Raw genomic sequence first — 19,662 nt, forward strand, 5'->3', positions numbered from 1 at the left:
TGCTGCATGAGCATCAGACAATAGGCAGATATGGCTCTGTGGTCTGTTTAGATGTATAATCATCCATCCCTCCTCCTGATGCTGCTGCTGTCACTGTGTAGCAGTATTTGTCGTGGATCCCCATAAATGGGATTCCATAAATGCACTGCAGAAATGTGTCTGTAACAAACACGTCAGTGATATTTCCCATTTTCTGGAGATTTGCTATTGATCATAGCAAACAGCATTCATCCATGGATCTGCCAATATCAGCCATTGTCTTTTAACTCCACATATGCATACTCAATGGTAGCAAAGGCAATAATTTTTTCCTTTGGGCTGTCAGCAATCCAGCTCATTTATCATTTTTAAATGGACACCTGGGGCAAATTCTGCCCAAGCCAAACAAATCAATACAGTTAGTTACACTAAATGCATTCCAACAAGGATACTTGAAGGTGGAGAAGAAAGAGCTGCTGCAGCAAAGGATGGAGAGGGGAGGTATGGATGACACAGGCTTGGCAAAGGTTGGGAAAATGGTACCGAGTTTAACATGGGACTTGAGAGAGAGGAAAGGATGGAGGATCGGGTGAGGGGAACTGTAAAAGGGGGGGAAGGGCTGAGGAGGAAACTGAGAAAAAGCCAAAGAGGTAGGCTTTTGTGGGAAAAAAAGAAGATAAAGTAGTGGTTTAAGTGGTTTAAGTAGTGGTCTAAGCCATGGTTTCCCAGGGTTGAAGCAGACTAACCAATGAAACCAGTTACCATGCCACAGCCACTGGGCAGGTCTGCCAGGGAATCTTGTTTCTAGTCCATCTGATCCAGGACCAGTGCTCTGGACTTTGAAGCAGCTGAGGGATTTTCTAGCCCATATCACTTATGCTGCTGCCATGGCTTTAGCATGGTAATAGATGTCACAGTAGAAGTGGCTCATGCAACGGCCCAGATTTTGGAAATGGTGCAGAATGAAAAAGAATCTTTTATGCTTATTTTTCTAGAAATAGATGGCATAGAAGGTAGGGTTTGCTTTCTTTGCAACCATTACATTTTAATGACTGGTGAGGGTTAGTTGGAGCACTCATGGAAGTGGGTGTCAATGTTTTAGTTTTTATTTCAAAATATTTATGTTTGGTGGTAGCAAAAAGAATATGTTTTTCTCTGGGGTAAGCAATCCAGCTAAGCTGTCATTTTAAATGGACACCCGAGTCAGATTCTGCTGCAGCAGAGCAGACCAGTACAGTCAGTAAGGCTAAATGCATTATGACAAATGCTCTGGCATAGGAGAAGAAAAAATGCTACAGGAATGGAAGAGATACAGAAAAAAGTAATAAAGGAGTTTCATGCAACAGGCAGGGAATCAGGAGGGATGGAAGGCTTTGTCTTCGCATGCTGAAAGTAGCTGAACTGATCCACCAAGATCATCATTAAACCAGTTTTAATAATGTGTTGTCATCAAAGAGAGGAAATTATCTTCCCTCTCAAAATGAGCAGACTGTGGAAGAACACTTAGAGGTGCCTCACAAGGCTCCTTCCTTTATTCAAAAATCCAAGATATTACAATTCATCAAGATCATTCTGAAAAAAAAAAATGAATCAAAGCAGTGCATCTCAATTTTTTTTTACATTATGTGAATCTGGATCCTAGAATAATAAGCAAATGGTGGCAAAGTGGTTGAAGCGTCTCCCTGTGATTCCAGAGCTCATATCTCCAGCAATGCCATTCTGCAGGCAACAGGATGATCCTTGAGTGGTAGCTGATCACACAGGTCAGACAGGTGATGGGGGTGGGATCGTGGTGACACTGCTTTTACACAAGTTTCAAGGGCCAGGCTCGTTCACTGGTGGCCAGCAACCGGCACAAACTGAGACACAGCAAGTTCCACCCGAGTATGAGGAGAGACTTCTTCACTCCAAGGGTGACAGAGCCCTGGCACAGGCTGCCCAGGGAGGCTGTGGAGTCTCCTTCTCTGGAGACGTTCAAAACCCGCCTGGATGCAATCAATCCTGTGCAACCTGTTCCAGGTGATCCTGCTTTAGTAGGGGCGTTGGACTAGATGATCTCCTGAGGTCCCTTCCAACCTGGGGCCGTTCTGTGATTCTGAGCGTGACAGCAGCGTCGGTTTGGCAGGAACAACAGCAGAACCGCCAGACAAACGGTGCCGCTGCGCCTGAACGAGACTGCCGAGGCAGCCCTGAGGGCGGGGGGCTATTAATTCCCGAGGGCAGCGAAAAGCCATCCCCCCACCCCGAGAAAGCACTCGTTCCTTTTAGAAGAGGCAGGGATGTACGGTTCTTTCACCCACAGCGTCACCCCTAAGCAGAGCCCCCTTTCTGCCTTGGCTCTGGGAGGGAAACGAGGGCCATGCCTTAGGGACCGCCCGCAGTATCTCGCCGCGGCGGCCGCGGGCAGAGCCAGACCTGCGTTTCCGGAAAGCAGCTGATGGAGGGGGAAAGGAGGGTGGCGGGGCCGCGCTGCGGGAGTTTGTGCAGGCGGGCGGTTGGTCCCAGCACGACCTGCCCCGCTTCGCAGAGCCTGTCCAACGGCCGCAGTGCATGAGCCGGGCCGACGGGAAAGGAGTGCACCCCGGGGCCCCCTTTCCCGGACCCTCCCCCGGCCCGGGGGCGCACAGCCTCGCCAGGCTCGCCCCCACCCTCTGCCTCCCTCTCCTCCGCATCGCTGGGCGCGGTAACGTCTCCGATGCGCAGATCCCGTCTCTCCGCTTGAATCAGTTCATCCGGATTTTTATACCTGCAAGTCGGGTATGGGCTGTGGGGTTTGTTTTGGCTTGGTTTTTTTTTTTTTTTTTGTTCTCCTCTTGTTTATTTAGGGGGTGGTTTTTGTTGGGTTTTTTAAAAATAGACACATAATCTATTTGAAAATACAGGAGCGGAGAGCGAGCAACAACCGAGAGACTCCCCACAAACACCCTCGCCGGCGCTCGCAACCACCACCTCCCCGCTCGGAGGCTGCACCCTCTCCCTCTTCTCGTCAGCCCGGAACGGCGTGCAGACGAAGGTCGGTAGGTTGGGATGCGGCGCGGAGCTGGCCGGGTGCGGGGCAGAAGGCGGCGGAGGGCCGGGGGATCTCGGATCGCGGGCGAGCCGGGGCGGCTTGCGGGCTGAGGGGCAGGTGGCAGGCTGAGGGGCAGGTGGCAGGCTGAGGGGCGGTTTCCCGCCCACCGGCCTGAAGGGAAAGGGGTGGGCGGCTGCCGTCGCGGCCGCTGCTGGGGCGGGTGTCTCCCGTGTCCCTCCGCAGGTTGTTGGGGTGGGTTTTTTGGTTGCTTTTGGGGTTTTTTTGGTTGGTTGGTTTGTTTTTTTCTTTTGTTTTGGGTTTTTTTTTCTTTTTCGGGGAGAAACAGTGCTTTCTCGCCAATGGTAATCGTTGTGCGAAGCTTTCTCACCCGGGAAGGTGGTGAGCTGAGTGAGGGAAAGCGCTGAGGTTCAGCTGCTGACTTTGGGTCCACGTGTTGGACCTTCCCCGAAGGCAGGCCTGTGAAACCTCCTCACTACGGGCTTTAAAGTGCTGTGGGTGTTGGGTTCTTGGTGTTTCCTTGGGGGTTTTGGGTTGTATTTTTTTTTATTCCTGAAAAACACTCATCTGCAGGCCACTTCTAAAATAACTTCCAGTGTGTTTTCAACTCTTCGGTTATAGTGTGAAGAAAGATTCAAGGTGCTTGATCATCCACCCTATGAACAAACAGGTTAGTACCTAAAATAAGTGGGTCTGATGTTTCAAGTAACTCTGGAAAAGGAATTTCAACACCTAAGATACTGCCATTTACACAGATGTGTATTTATCCTAGTTAAACCCAAAATGTTGGTGGCATGAAGTTTAGTCCACTTTTCTTTGCAGGCAGGCATTCTTCTTGATTGAAGTGAGGTGTGGAAAGTGATCCTTCCAGTGTACTTCTTTGTGGCTCATTGCACTTAACTGGGTGTGGAAGATAGGTATTTATGCTGTTTCTTGCTTCAGGTTGATGGTATTTTAATAACAGAACGGAACTGCTATTTAAACTTCATTTAAAAAATACATATTTTTAAAATTAATTTGCCTCTTTGCCAGCAAATGCGTCTTTGCTCATGTTACTTATATGACAACTCTGATTAAACAGTAAAAAAATAAAAAGTGGATGAAGTCCTTCCTAATATCTCTGCAGATTTCAGTGAATACGTAAGCATGACTGTATTGCCTGGTATGTCTTTGAGAAGTAGGTGAATGTAACTGGATGTCAGTACAGCCCTATGCTTATGATTCAGTTATGTGCAATCTTGCAGCGTCTTGCACAGCTCAGAGAAGATGTCAGCTTTGTGATGTCTTCAGGAGGGCATGGAGTGTAAGGTGTCCTTCTGACACAGAGGATGTTGATTAAATCAGGATTTACAGATTCTTCTCTGATTAAGTTGTGCCGATTGCCAGTGGGACAAGATTGTATGAGGAATGTCGTAAGAGATGCTCTCTTACCTAATATGCTTCCTGTAAAAAAAAAAAAAAACCCAAAAGATTTTGAAGAGAGATCATCTCTGATGAAGACAGATCCCTGTAGCAGGGAAGCACATGAGAAATCCGATAAATTTCCCCTTTACAAACAGACGCAGCAGAAAATATTTCAGCAGTCACACGGAATCACAGAGTCATCGGGGTTGGAAGGGACCCCTAGAGATCATCTAGTCCAGCCCCCATGCCAAGCAGGTTCACCTAGGGCATGTCACACAGGAATGCATCCAGGTGGGTTTTTAAAGTCTCCAGAAAGGGAGACTCCACAACCTCTCTGGTCAGCCAGTTCCAGTGCTCTGTCACTCTCACGGTAAATAAATTTTTCCTCATGTTCAGATGGAACTTCCTCTGTTGCGGTTTTGGTCATTGCCCCTTGCCCTACCACTTGGCACCAGTGAAAAGAGACTGGCCACATCATCTTGACACTCACCCTTCAGGTATTTATAAGCATTGATAAGATCCACCCTCAGCCTTCTCTGGGCTAAACAGACCCAGGTCCCTCAGCCTTTCCTCATAAGAGAGATGCTCCATTCCCTTAATCATGTTCATAGCCCTTTCTTGGACAGTCTCCAGTATTTACCTGTATCTCTTGAATTGGGGAGCCCAGAACTGGACGCAGTACTCCAGATGAGGCCTTGCCAGAGCAGAGTAGAGGGACAGGATAATGCTCTTCTTAATGCACTCCAGGATACCATTGGTCTTGGCCACAAGGGCACATTGCTCCTTCATGGCTAACTTCCTGTCAACCAGGACTCCAAGGTCCTTCTCCATGAAGCTGCTTTCTTACAGATCAGTCCTTAACCTGTACTACTGCATGGTGTTATTCCTGCCCAGGTGAAGGACTCTGCTCTTATCCTTGTTGAATTTCATGAGGTTCCTCACCGCCCAACTTTCCAGTCTATCCAGGTCTTGCTGAGTGGCAGCACAGCCTTCCGGTGTATCACCCAATCCTCTCAGTTTCATAGTCCTCATGGGTGGTCATAAGTGTTAATAGTGTAATAGTGGTTATTGCTTTGCTCCTCAGTAACGCTTTAGTTTTTCAAAGAGTCATTTGCCCTCTTTTTTTTTTTTTTTCTTTGATAATGACTTATTTTTTCTAGTTCTGAACATCAGTGTTTTGATTCAGGGATGACTGGTATATATTAGGTTGTAAGCAGGTAGCTCTCTTCCAGAAACTTTAAACTTACAGATATCTCCGTGTACACTTGAAAGCTAAAGAAAAAGGATTTTTTCCTTCCCCTTTGGACAAGTATTTTATCCAGATGGTTATTCATAAATGTATGGTTAAAATCTGCTGTCTCTTATAAAAAATGAATTGATCTGTATAAATGCTTCTAATTAGTATGTCCTGACATAATGCAGAGATTACAGTAAGAATTCATCTTGGGTGTTAACATATTTTCTGATAGCAAAAATAAGATTTAATTCAGTCACGCACTGTGTACAAGATGTTTGAATGCCTCAGGATAGGAGAGCAATGGACAGCAGTAAATAAGTCATCAGTGTGACTGGTAAAACTGTCTGATGATTAGGATAACAAAGCTGTTTCCAAGCCAAGAAAAGGAAGTATCGGAAGAGTAGATTGGCAGTAAGCAAGGAGCCCATATGGATTAGAAAAGGGGGTTAATGAGTGTTAAAAATTACATTCTGGAAGTAAGATGTGTCAGGCTAAAATGAAGAGTTTCCAAAAGCCAATCTGAGTTAGATTCCACAGCAGAAATTAGAAGACAAGGAAGGCAACTGCAGTGGGCAAAGCTCAGAGTGAAGCTTGTCCCAGAACTAAGCAAATAACTGGCTTCTCTTTTGAATGTGAACATAGATGTTGGGCCACGGTCACATAGGCTGAAGAACCCATGGAGTTTAGAATATGGAATCTGTGAAGAAGCATTTTTTCTGCCTTCTCCCTCAGCCTTCTGGCTCTGGTTGGACCTAAGGAGAAGATCATGAGTTGCAGGTACAGCAGGGCTGACCCAGTGTGCTGTGGCCATGGACTCAGCACAGACTGGCATCAGCAGTATTGATGCCAACAACAGCAGGGCAGCCCTGAACAGCCGCTGGTGTAGTCCGCTGTCAGTATGGAAGAACTGGGAGATGGGACTCAGGATAGATGGTGCAAGGCTAACCTGATATTTCTGTGCCAAAATAACTGCTTTCTGAAAATCAGAAAGGAAGGAAAGTTTCTCCATTTTGCATTCCTCTGAAACTTCTAAGCTTGCTACTCCCACCAGCCACTCCTTTCCTCCCCAGTCCCTGTGGAGCAGAAGAATTTTTGATACCAAGATTGTCAGTACTGTGACATACTGAAAGAAAGCCCTTTTGGGGTGAAGAGCCATCTGGCCAGGGAGATGTAAAATTAAAGGATGAAGAGAAAATACAGGAAAAATAAACCACAGTTAAATTTCTGTAAGACCTTTCTAGGGGATATGAAGGTATAAACAGCTTTATCTTCAGTATGCACTTTTCGTGTCGCTTTTGTGTTTGCCTAATATAACTACACTTCATGTGTTCTTAGATTTAGTAACTTTTCTTGGCAAGATCTGTGATGTCTATTTTAATGATCTTAAAACCTCCTTTGTTACTTCCTGAAGCAGCCCGTATCTATTGTAGACACAGACCATGCAGAAACACTTGACTGTACTCCACAGCCTCCAGCATTGTGTCTACATGGCTGTGGTTGTGTCTTTGTTCTAGGTGTACATGGGATTGCTGAGTGCACTAGCCTCAGCCTGTCCACTGCTCTCCTGTCTCCTGAGGTAATGGGAGATGGTGAGCATGCATCTACATGTAGGCACTGTGGGAAATGAGCAGGCTCATTTCAACCGAGGGTAAAATGTGGCATTCATGGCAACATAGACACATCCCTTCTAAGAATAAAAAGTTAGTGGTAGCAAACCACTGGGTAGTTCTGCAGAGAACGCAGAATTTCCATATGGCGTTGATCTAGTTGATGAAATGAGATTTTATGAGGAGTCTCCACCAATCCAGGGCTTCTGGCCTTAAGACAGAATCACTGAATCCCTTCGTATTCCTTCAGTGTTCCCTTTCTTCTTGTTTCAGGATGCTCACCAGAACGCCGAGTGTTGTTGCCCAAGTATTCCTTTTTCTAAGCATAGTTCTTGTCATTGCTATCGCAGTGATTCAGATAAATCACCAACAGATCCTCTCCCCGGGGCTTAAGGTAAGTCTTAGAATACATAAGCAACGAGAACTATGCTTTGAACTTCTATTAAATAATGTTCTTAAACTAATCTTTATGTGATGATTCAAATGAGTTTGCAGCCATAAATTAATGTTAAATCACATCTTTGTCATGGGAAAACTGAAGCTGAGAGAAAAAGAGAATTGGTCAAGATCTTAGTGTCGGTGGCAAAGCAGAAGCATTCCTTGATTCACAGTCTGTGATGTCTATCACCCACTGGCTTCTCCAAGACTGAAAGGCCAAATGAGGGGAAAATGCTACTGCTATTTTTTTTTCTTTTGGCAGAGGTTGGAAGGGATTTTAAAATAATCTTGAAGTGGGTAATACCTGGAGTTTAATTTCTGCCCCCAAGCACAGCTAGGAAGTTCATGCTGAAATCTTTTGTATGCTGCTCCTGTGTATCAAAAGCATTTGGTCTCTAAGTGTGCACTTCATGATTTACCACATGCAGGGACTTGCTGGTTATTAACAGAAGCAAAGTAGCTTCACAAGGAGGGGCAGAGCAAACTGGAAAAGACAAACTGAAATACTCTGGAATTCAGGCTTTGCCTTGTGCTGCAGATCCTTTAATGAGGGATGTACACAATTGAGGACAAAGCTGTAGAAATTAGCCTTCTAGAGAAGCTGTGCAGTCTGGCATTTTGAGCTCTCTGTTTTTTCCCATGACAGCATATACAAGCACGTAAACCTTTTCAGATCCTCCTTTGAAGTCCGTTCTGCCCTCGGCTCTGTGTATGTGTTTAACTGTATAGTTCACATACTGATAGCGGTAGGCTAATGCCCCACTACACTTCATGGAACTATAAATACCTTTGGCTTTGTCTGAATCGTTTCTTGGTGTATGAGTCAGACAATGGGATAAAACTCTATTCTGATACCGATTTTAGGTGTTTGTGTGGTGTGGCAGGGTGTGTGTGCCTGGGATCTTGCATGGGAACACAGTGTCTCATGTTTACTCTCTGTTGTACCTCAAATCTCTGCTTTGCAGCAGCTGTACCTCCTGCCAATTGTTGTGCCAGGCAAGACTGGACTGACATGTAGGCTGAAGCCACTGTCTGAAAGACGGTCTGCACATCTCTTGTGCTTGTCATTAACTCAGTTTCATATTCAGAACAATAGAATTGTCTACCTAAGTCTTGGAGCAAACATCAGACCCCACCTTGACCACCTAGAGATGGTTAAGGTGAGGAGGGCTGCTTCCTGAATTACAGTGGCTTCATGGTTGGTTCTGGAGGAATACTGGTGGTTCCTCTGCTAGATGCCTTAGCTTTGGATTACTTTCTGGGCTGTAAGCCTGCCAATGCAGAAAATCCCAGCTGATATGGAGGATTCTATGATTCATGAGATGCTGAGTAGTCCTCAGTGAATGATTAACACTCACAAGAACTACATCTTCAAGAACAGAGGGAGTACTTTGATATGCCAGTGTGAAACCCTCAGTACTTAGCTGATATGATGGAGCTTAGAAATGGCACTGTCCTGAAGTTGGTGTCTATTAAAATTAAATATGGCAATAACATGATGAAAACAGATTTCTTCTCCTCTATGAAACCAAAACAGCTGTTGAATGATAACTAGAGTTTGTGTTATCTGTAGCATAATAGCTCTTTCCCAGGATGCATGTTGAGAGCTTCCAGACACATTCCTTGGTGGCACAAGAGATAAATTACCTGATACACCATCAATGTGTTAAAGTTTTGTTGCAAAATTAAATATTTTGGTTCCTTGGGAGAACCAAATCTGAAGATTGAGGCAGTGATTTGTGAAGTAAGGACCTGCCTGTGTACGTAACTCTGAGGCACTAAAAGAACTCATGATGCATTGGCATGCACCATGAAGTCAGGAGAGTGATGGAGAGAGCACAAACATCTTTAAGCTGTCACTGTTTGTTTCTTGATCTGATATATTACTGTTTTCTTGATCTAACAATAATAATTGTTATAATAATTATTGTTATTGTTAGCAATATTGTTAATGTTAATAACACTGTTAATAGTAATTATTGTTAATTATTATTGTTTTCTTGATCTAACAATAATTATTATCGTTTTCTTGATCTAATATAGTCTATTTTTTCTTCCCAGTATGGAATAGTCCTTGATGCTGGATCTTCTCGGACGACAGTCTATGTCTATGAATGGCCAGCAGAAAAAGAAAATGACACAGGAGTAGTAAGCCAAACCTTAAAATGCAATGTGAAAGGTGACCTCAAATTCCTTGCATCTTTCTAGCTTCCAAGAAGAGCTTATCTGAAAGCTTAGACTCTTTTTTTTTTTTCCACTGTGTTCCCTTTTCAGTGCTGGGAAGCAAGAACTGCTGTGATGATGTCTAACTACAGAACTAGGATGCATCTAAGAAAATTATAAAGTAAAATAGCAGAACTGTTTTTGACAGGGTGTCAGTTGTATCAAATATGCAGTTCTGGCCTTTGGCTCAGGAAGACTTGCAGTTGTGCAGTGCTAGGAGGTGTCCCACAACAAGTATCACTTGCTACCTGCCCTGTCTTTTGTCTGAGGTTTTGCATTGATTCCTCTCAGAGGGAGGATGCCAAACTAGTCTGACTTTTACTCACACTCCAGTATGGTTTAAGTATATGTTCTGATAGCTTGTTGTGGATTTCTTCCTAATAGCTTTGAATCTCTTAGTCAACTTCAGTGACATCTGACTAAGCTTTCAAAGATACCAAAATTCTACACCTTTCATGAAGACAGGTGGCCAGGCAGAGGAGAGAAATCCACATTATTAAACAGTAGCTAGTCCATAAGGGATTTCTGCAGGAAGCCAAATGTAAATCCTGCTACAGCAAATTAAATGAGCTTTGGATTACCCTTTAAGATACTGACGTGACAGCGGTACTGCTTTGTTTTGGGTACTGGTTTGTGTTTGGCAGTTAGGTAAGAGGACAAGGTGGGGCAAGTCAGGAAGTCTCAATGCAGATCTTGTTGATATCTGATAGTAACTGTGGTGAAGGAGAATTTTTCCCTTCTCAATCAAGATCATGCAAAATCTATGTGTTTGGAAATAGATAGGAGAGGTCCCTAACTAAGTTGTGGGGGCAGTGGTGAACGTGTCAGTGTTTCTTTAGTGACCCTCTAACCAAAGCATTAAGCACTTCAGTTATTCAAATAGTTATGCCATATACAGCATGGTGTAACCAATTTCTTTTATTTGAAGACTGGAAATTTTGAAAGTTGTTAAATACTTGGTAGCTCACGTGCCAGCCTAGACTTAGACCTATATGACTTAAAGAGCCATCTGTGTGCATCTTGAAATTTAACTAGCTTGCAAAAGCTTCTTTATTTTACTTGCAGTTGAGAGCTGTGAGCTGTACAGGTGCCATGGTGTCCATGACAGTTGTGGCAAACCAGATCAGGAAATCTTTGTCTTAAGGCTGTGGAAGGAGGGATTTTCTACACTTCAGCAGATCAGAGAAATTTTACATCCATTGGATGTGGAATTTGCTACAGCGTCTGCCTGTTTTCCTCATGAATAATGCAGTGCTGTCATCGTGTTGTTACGTGGCTATACTGTGTATCTTACTTTAGGTACAGTGTATGCATATACACAGAAATACAGGTATTTTCTCTGTCTCACACAGCTGAGAGAGTCACTATTATTCCTTAGGTGCTTCTAGTCTTCAGCCATCCTATCCTTGCTTGGAGAGGGAAGTGTGAAATCTCTCTTTTAACACCTGTTTGATAATTGAACTAATTTGTAGTTGGCAAAGCAGAATGAAATCAATCTACTTACTTGTTCTCTTTCTAGGCCCTGGTATATCCAGCTATGAGAGTAACCCTGGAGCTCTTGCCAAACCCTTTGATGACTGTCTGAATAAAGTCAAGGAGAGAATACCAGCTCATCTGCATAAAAACACTTCTGTTTATCTGGGGGCTACAGCTGGCATGAGGCTACTGAGGTATGGCAGAAACGTGAACTCCCCTGTATGTGCACTAGAGTAGCAGCCTGGGAAAACAGAATGTGAAAGATGTACTGGGCACATTTTTATCCATTGGAAGTTGGCCATCTCAAAAGGAAATGGAGCCCTGCCAATTTAATGTAATTAGCATTTTTAATAGGGAGAGCAGGGCTCTATAAAAATCCTCTCTTGTGCCATATTGAAAAGAAGTGCTTGCTTTATTCTGGAGAAGGCAACAGTTTAATTTTCTCTTCCATTTCTGTCTTAAAATTTACTGATATGTAACAGACAACATTTGTGTGTATCTGTGAGCAGCTAAAGCAAATTAAAGCTAGACAGTGCAGAGTTTTCTGAGTGAATACAGTGTAATGTGGCTTTTGGGGTCTGTCTGTGGCTTTAGCCCTGGCTCAAAGTAGCTTTTTGTGTTTGTTCTGTGACTAAACAGAGTAGGAAGAAAGGCGGTTTTAACCAGCAGCTGCCATATACTTCTCTTTTTAGTGAACTGAGTGCTTATATGTATATATGGGACACAAAACCCATGAACTTGTATGATAGAGTGAAGTTTGTAGGTGGTGGGAAAGATGCTGAAATGATGCCAAATACTTACTTGGCTGTTCTCTTTCGTTAGCTTCCTCTTTAGGAAAACAGTGTCTACTGTTTATTAGGTGCTTGTAGGATTTTCCTTGAATTGCTACTCAGTGAACAGTAAGCATGAAATTGCCTTTCCAGGTGCTCAGTGTCTCATGTTTTGTGAATTGCTTAGGTTGCAAAACGAAACGGCAGCAAACGGAGTCCTTGCAAGCATTCAAAACTACTTCAGAGCACAGCCTTTTGAATTTAGGGGTGCACAAATCCTATCTGGGCCAGAGGAAGGGGTGTATGGATGGATAACAGCCAACTATTTAATGGGAAATTTCTTAGAGGTGTGTGGAAAAACCTGCATGCTTTTCTTTTCATTGTTTCTTTCCTACAGCTGAAGAGTTTGAGATGACATGCCTGTTAAAACGTTACAGTTTCCATTTTGCACTTAGATATGTAACAGGGTTATTTGTGGCTGTAACAGAACAGAGCAAACATAAAGAGTATGGTGTTACAAGAACATGATATGGCAAAGGTAAAATTGTTGACCCACAAAACGGGGCTCTTCCCTAGATGACAAAGATACCTCACCTAGAGACAAAAGTTGCATTGCCCTTAAGTGTCTTGCATGTTGTGACAGGTGTTGGCTGTCTTGACAATAGTGTGAGGTAAAGATGATTTATCGTGGTTTTCTGTGACTTCCTCAGGTGGTTTGCTGTCCCTGCAGCTCTACTGGTGAAGGATCTGCACAGTTTAGGGCTCTCCAAACTGTTTGGCAGCGTTGGCTCGCTTGCCTTAAGCAGGCAAGACTGCCTGAAGCAGTGAGTGTGGTTAAGTTGATGTGGCCAGATAGATATGCCTCAGCAGAGCCAAAACCCATTCTTGTGTAAGTTCATTCCAGTAGTGCTGAAAAGCTGCAGGCTGTGAGCAGTGGGATGTGATACCAAATGTCATCTCTTGTGCAGACAAAGCAACACCAGTATAAAGATACTTAGGCTGTCCTTGAAGTCAGAATAGTGTCAGGTAGGAGACTTATAGCAGAGAAGGAGTCAAACATGTTGTAAGACCCCTTTTTACATACAGATATTCAGTATGATTTTGTTACCGGTAAAAGTTGCACCAAGGAGATCAGCAGCTGCTCACCTGCGTGCATGGCAGCTGTGTGCTGCCCTTGGCATTGACTGCACTCCTTGCAGATAGCCTCGTTAGGTTGAAAGACATTTCAGCCAACCCCCTGAGTATTGTTACCTGTCCTGGTTGAAAGGCTCCAGGTAGTAATTAATAATCAATTAGTTGTTGGTGATCTGAGCAAAGGTGGTGTTGACTCTTGCAAAGTTAAGAAGATTCATGTGTTTTGGAATAATTTTTCTTACTGCTTACATTTCATGCAACAAAAAATGATGTCATGAACTCCAGGGTGGGGTCAGTTTTCTACCATGTGAATTTTAATAGTCCAGATACCAGATCTCACATGGCAGATTCATAAGGACTGCTGAGGGGACCGCAAGACACTCTGAAGGCAGTGTAGTGTAGAGAGTTACATGAAGACCTGTGTGGGGAGTATCACTAGTAAATCACTAGATTTCACCGTTCTTGTGGCAATGGGCTCAAAATGGAATTCTACTAGGGGCTGCTAATGGCAATCTTCCACTGCAGATTGTTCTCATCAGGATGTTTGGTAGCCCATAAAGCTTTTTTCTTGCCTTGTGTGTACATTCATATAATCATGCTCAGTAAATAATACCACAGTAAATACCAAGATAGATAATCATACAACATCTGTATTCTGCACTGTCAACGTAGATCAGATGCAGAATTTGGGGGGTGTTTTGAGTAATAGGGAAAAATGCTGGCTGAATGGATCAGCTTTATTGCCACTGCGGTTTCAGTGAAGGAAATACGCAGATTAGAGGTCCTTGTTATTTTGACTTAGATGGAGATAGATTTCATTTGATTTTTCTGTGTTTTTTAACTTATTTTTACTCTCTTTTTCTGTGTGATCTCTTAATAATCTATTCCTTTAATAATTCTTCTTGCCTTGGAACAAGCTAATTTTCATAATACTTCCATCCAGTTTTGTATAAGATCTTTTGCGTACCTGGACTTTCAATTCCCTGCATTCTAGTAGAGATGTTGATCTGGCTAGTCCTCTGCTTTGGTCATTGTGCTGTCTTCTGAATTGAAATCTACACTGTATTCCTTTTTCACTCTGTGAAAGTACATCCCTGTTACATATAAAAGCATCTGCATGCTTTTTCTCTGAGAGATGAGATATTTCTTTGAAAGGGGGAAATCTCAAAAACTTAAGTAAAGAATAGAAAAGCTTGAAGGGAGAACAAGCAGGTGAAATTTCTGATTAGCCTTGGTTTTATTTTTACCTGTAGAGAAACCTCTGGAGGACATGGGTCCATCCTTACAGAAAAGAGACTGTGGGTGCACTGGATCTTGGAGGAGCTTCGACTCAAATTTCATTTATCCCAGAGGACTCTCAGGACAATTTCAATAGCACCTTGCAAGTGAAGTTGTATGGTTACAACTACAATGTCTACACTCACAGCTTCCAGTGCTATGGAAGAGATGAAGCTGAGAAAAGGCTTTTAGCATTGCTGCTCCAGGTCTGTTGAAGACCCTTTACTATGCTGGTCTTGCATAATGCTCATTAATGTCTGAGCAGGTTCTTAGGCTTGGGTTCACTTCCCTTTGATAGAGTTTGGAGACCGCAGTAAGACCTCTGTTGTGCTTACTTGTGGACACACTCAGGTATCATACAAAGATCTTTGTTAAAAATTGTTGAGAGTTTTGTACTGTTTGACAAAAGGCCTGACTGGTCATGTAAGTGTTTTGCTGATCTTATCTATGATTTTTTTTTTGGAGGAGTTTTCTATGAGTAACCATCACAGAATCATGGGGGGGTTGGAAGGGACCTCGAGAGATCATCGGGTCCAACCCCCCTGCCAAAGCAGCTCCCTGGCTCATATCACTCAGATAGGCGTCCAGACGAGTCTTGAATGTCTCCAGAGAAGGAGACTCCACCACTTCCCTGGGCAGCCTGTCCCAGGGCTCTGTCACCATCACTGTGTAAAAGTTCTTCCACATGTTGGTGTGGAACTTCCTGTGCTGCAACTTGCAGCCATTGCCCCTTGTCCTGTCCCCACAGACCACTGAAAAGGGGCTGGCCATTTCTCCCTGCATCCCATACTTAAGATACTTATCGACATTAATTAGATCCCCCCTCCCCCCCCGGTCAACAACATTATACTGATCAGCCATGGCAGAGTAAAGAGCAAAAATACATGCATATGTGATTTAAAAAGATTCCTCTAGTTTATGTCAAATTAACTCATTCTTGCTTTTGAGTAGTCTTTATTGTTTTTTTTGTTTGTTTCTTTTTTTTTTTTTTTGGTTGTTTTGTGTGGTGGGTTTTTTTCTTTCCAGAACTCCGACACCAGTTCCTATGTGGATAATCCATGTTACCCTCAGAATTATACTACTTCATTAACAATGAAGTACTTCTCTGGCAGTCTCTGTACACGGTCTCTGAGACCAGCAAATTACTACCCAAACCAGCTCGTGAACTTCCGTGGAACGGGAGACCCAGGTCTGTGCCAAGAGATGGTTTCTTTATTGTTTAACTTCACTGCTTGCAGAGACAGAGAAGACTGTTCATTCAACGGAATCCATCAGCCAAAAGTTAAAGGAAATTTTGTGGTAGGTTGGCAAACACAACGTTTCTTTTTGACCCAGCTTGCTGTTGATTTGTGTAGTTCTGGAAGTAACGCACCTGTTGCATACTCCTTTTCTATAGGCTTTCTCAGGATTCTACTATACAATGAATGCCTTGAATTTATCTGGGCCTTTCTCCCTAGCTGACTTCAATTCAAGTATGTGGTTTTTCTGTTCACAAACCTGGGCACAGGTAAGTGGGTGGGTTGGTTGGGTGGGGTTTTTTTTTTCCCGTTCTGTATCTGTAAAAGGGACATTTAAAAAGAACAGGACTGGACAGATATTCAGAACTTTTCAGAAGGTCTGTATCAAGCTCAGCATTTGTTCTCCCACTGTGCTTCAAACCCTGTAGTGCTTCGAGTGTGCTTAAAACTTGGACTACGTTGGAAAATCTCGTTCCCTGTGACTCTAAGCTAAGTCTCTGGCCTATATGTGGCAAAGCAGTGGGTGCGTTTCTTCTTTTTATCTTTGGGACATCTCAGCTGCACAATGCTCGAAGATAGTGAGGGGTGTTGCAACTGAATACGTGTGGGCGTGTGTTTATTTCAGGGGATTAGAGGTTGCCCAGAGAGAAGTTTATAGAAGGCTGATAGGACAGGTCACTTTAAATTTTAAACCAAAACTCCACTAGAGTGACATTCATGACATTCAGTAGTAACCCCGCACTTCAGTCAGTGTATAGTCAAAGCACTTAGTGCTTGTCAGTGTATCCTGCATTACCTGTGATTTCACAGTAACACAGAGCAGATGCAGCATAGCTGGAGCTGATGAGGTGGAATTAGCAGTGCTGCCTGAAGAATTTGTACTGGTAGAAGGCATATTGGTTTAGGTTTTTTTTTCCCCCCCTTCATTATTGTCCCCAGAGTTCATCTGAGGGAAGGATATAGTCCCATATTTTTTTTTTTTTGCTCTCACTTGCTCTAAGAAAAGCAAGTAAAGCAAATTGTCCCCAACTGACAATCTGTGACCTTTTCTGTACAGCTTTCACCCAGCAGTTCTTAATTTACAGCTTGCTTGATCTGTCTGTGTGTATATGCTATGGTATTCGTGTCCTGATCTTGTAACCACTGGGGCTCACATCAGTGCTTCCATATCAGACTGGGAGATTAAAGAGCCTTGCTTGGGTCTGAATTCTGGCTGATATTAATGATCCAAACAAGCACCCCAGGTCACAACTGACATCCAAAGAGCAGTCTTGTCATATAACGTGTTCTGTGTAACTTGTAGGCATCTTTATTTAATGAAGGTTTAACGCTGTGTTTTTCTAATTTTGCAATATTCCTTATGCCCTGTTCAGATTTGGGCTCTGATGATGTGAAGCTGGAGTAAATTTACAGGAAGACACTTCAGATGTCTGCCTGTTTGCACTCATTCTGTTGCTAGCTTTTCCTACTGGAACTTTCCATCATCACTTGATAACCGACTGCCACGTGCAAGGTTCAGTCTGTGATCCTCTTAAAGAGATGGGTGGCCATGGTTTCCTACCACAGTTTTAACAATGCTGTAAAGACAACATGGAAGATTTAGGAACTGTAACTTCCTCATCTTTCATGTGCAGTTTTATGTTTTTCTCTTTTAACCATATAAGCTACATCCCTGTCAGGGTCTTTCTTTTTCCTAAATTTCCATATCTGGCTGTCAACAACTCTAGTTGTTTGAGAAAAATGCTAATAAGTTCTAACTGGAAATCAAAGTGTTCTCTAGTTATTAAAAAAAAAAAGCATTTGTTTTTTTTTTACTTTACATGTTTTTAAACTTTCTACTTTTTCCTTTCAGCTCCGTTTCATGCTGCCTAAATTTGAAGAAATATATGCTAGATCCTACTGTTTTTCGGCCAATTTCATTTATTACTTGCTTGTTCATGGTTACAACTTCGATGCAGAAACTTGGCCACAGATACATTTTCAAAAGGAGGTGAGTAGTAATGATTTCCTCTTACTGTTACTTTAATCCATGTAGTTGAGAAGGAGACACAAGATGCAGCAGCCTACAAAAATTTAATGGTTGTAAACTGCCTTTGTAAATGATAGTCAAATGTTTGCCATAAGAGAAAGCCACTTTCAAGCCTCGGTAGCAATTTCAGCCTGGTTCCAGGAGTTGCAGCATTACTAGGAGATGCTGACTAGATTCTTTCAAAGACCATTCAAAAAAAAGGATCAACTAATTGTGTTTTAAACTGTGTCCCAGTTTGTTGAAGTAGGGGCTTGCTCTGGGCAGTGATCCACCTGAAACATGTCACCAGGCAGGGCTGGTTTGAGCTAATCCTTCTAAGCTGGACAGAAGTCCTCTTTGCAGCTGTACAGAGCTGTACCCTGAAAACTTGTCCCAGACAGTTTTGTAATCTCTGTACAGTTTGGAAATGCCTCAGGACTTGCACCCAAAACCAACAAGAGAATAGGCCGTAGATCTTCATGGATTATTCTTAAATGCAGGATATGCTGTCAAGCTGTGAATGAGAAACCATAAGCAATGTTTTCTGAACAGCCACACCTATTACTAGTGCACTAAGGAGTCAAGTAGGATTTTCTTGCCTTCTTTTGTCATCTGGTGGACAAGCATTAGCAGCTCTGGAGCAGCAGTTTGGTGGGACTTTTTGTGGGGATTTTTTTGTTTGCTTGAACTAAAATAAAAACCAAGGATTTGTCTTATCTGAGGAGATAATTCTAGGAATTAGCACTGTAGTGCTGATTTTTTTTAGAAAATACTTTTTTAGTGGATTTCTTGCACAGAAAATCCCATAACTGGCTGTCTGCACGTGTACTATGCATGCTAGTACCCATCCAATACATTTGTCTCACTTGTTTAGCCCAGTGACCTATTTTATTAGCATCTTAGGGGACTACAAAAAAATAAGAGTCATTTAAAATCATTTTATGTCTTCTGTGTGTACTGCATTAACATTTTCTTGTTACTAACTCAAAGGGCAGTTGCCAGCATCAGCAGTTGAGCTCTTGGAACCTCTTTTCTTTGACTGAGAAGCCCATGTGAATAGGACTCTCCTGTCTTTATTTCAGGTTGGTAACAGCAGTATAGCATGGTCACTCGGTTACATGCTAAGCCTCACGACCATGATTCCAGCAGAAGTCAAGATGATCCAGTTACCTCTGAAACCTTCTTTGTTTGCTGGGCTCCTTGTCTTCCTCACAGCTACGGCGTTGTTGTGTCTCCTCTTCCTCGTTTACTTGGGTATCGTATCGTGTAATCGCAAGAACATCAATTGTGTTGAACATGTATTTATTCCAGAATGAATTAACTTCACTGAAGACAAGCCAGAAAATGTACAGTGCTATTTAACTGGGACTTTATTTCTGAAAAAATGGAGGGCAAAGTAAAGGCAGGCAAAAAGACTGCAGGACCAGAAGCATAAATAGAGGAGAGTTACAAAGAATCTGTGTTACAGTGAATTGGAGTGTTTTTGAAATATTTTGCAATTGTTCCTGTAAATCTAGTTTGTTCAGTGAGCAGCAGATGTGTCAGTTTGCTGGATAAGGGGTTACTAGCCTTCTCCTGCCAGGTATGTGTTACTTTTTGTTCATTAACTCTGGGCTAACACAGAGACTTGAGTGGTGATGGATTTGATCACGGCAGCAGTTGTTCAAGATTAAAATCAAACAAGTCAGTAGGAACTGTGGGAGGTGGTAGTGTGGTAGCTCTTCTTGTGTGCTGACACTAAAAGCCCTCAAATTACCTATTTTGAGGTAATGGGTAATGGCAGGAACTGAAGGGAACAGCTGGGATGGAATTGTTTATATTGCTGTACCAAACTGATCGATC

At 42.9% G+C, this 19,662-nt stretch overlaps 1 protein-coding gene across 1 annotated transcript; it reads left to right on the forward strand.

The window, feature by feature from the left end:
* Nucleotides 1-3,652: 3,652 nt before the first annotated feature.
* ENTPD3 (ectonucleoside triphosphate diphosphohydrolase 3) lies at nucleotides 3,653-19,136 on the forward strand (the record flags this gene model as incomplete). The annotated part of the gene is made up of 11 exons (XM_084280313.1): nucleotides 3,653-3,677; nucleotides 6,291-6,425; nucleotides 7,529-7,649; nucleotides 9,755-9,872; nucleotides 11,436-11,586; nucleotides 12,350-12,509; nucleotides 14,550-14,780; nucleotides 15,601-15,873; nucleotides 15,971-16,081; nucleotides 17,665-17,802; nucleotides 18,903-19,136. Exons 2-11 carry the CDS (start codon nucleotides 6,415-6,417, stop codon nucleotides 19,134-19,136), a joined length of 1,548 nt encoding a protein of 515 aa, XP_084136439.1. The 5' UTR covers nucleotides 3,653-3,677; nucleotides 6,291-6,414.
* Nucleotides 19,137-19,662: the final 526 nt, after the last annotated feature.

The sequence above is a fragment of the Gallinula chloropus genome (genome assembly GCF_964237585.1).
Source record: "Gallinula chloropus genome assembly, chromosome: 2".
Taxonomy (NCBI): Eukaryota; Metazoa; Chordata; class Aves; order Gruiformes; family Rallidae; genus Gallinula; species Gallinula chloropus.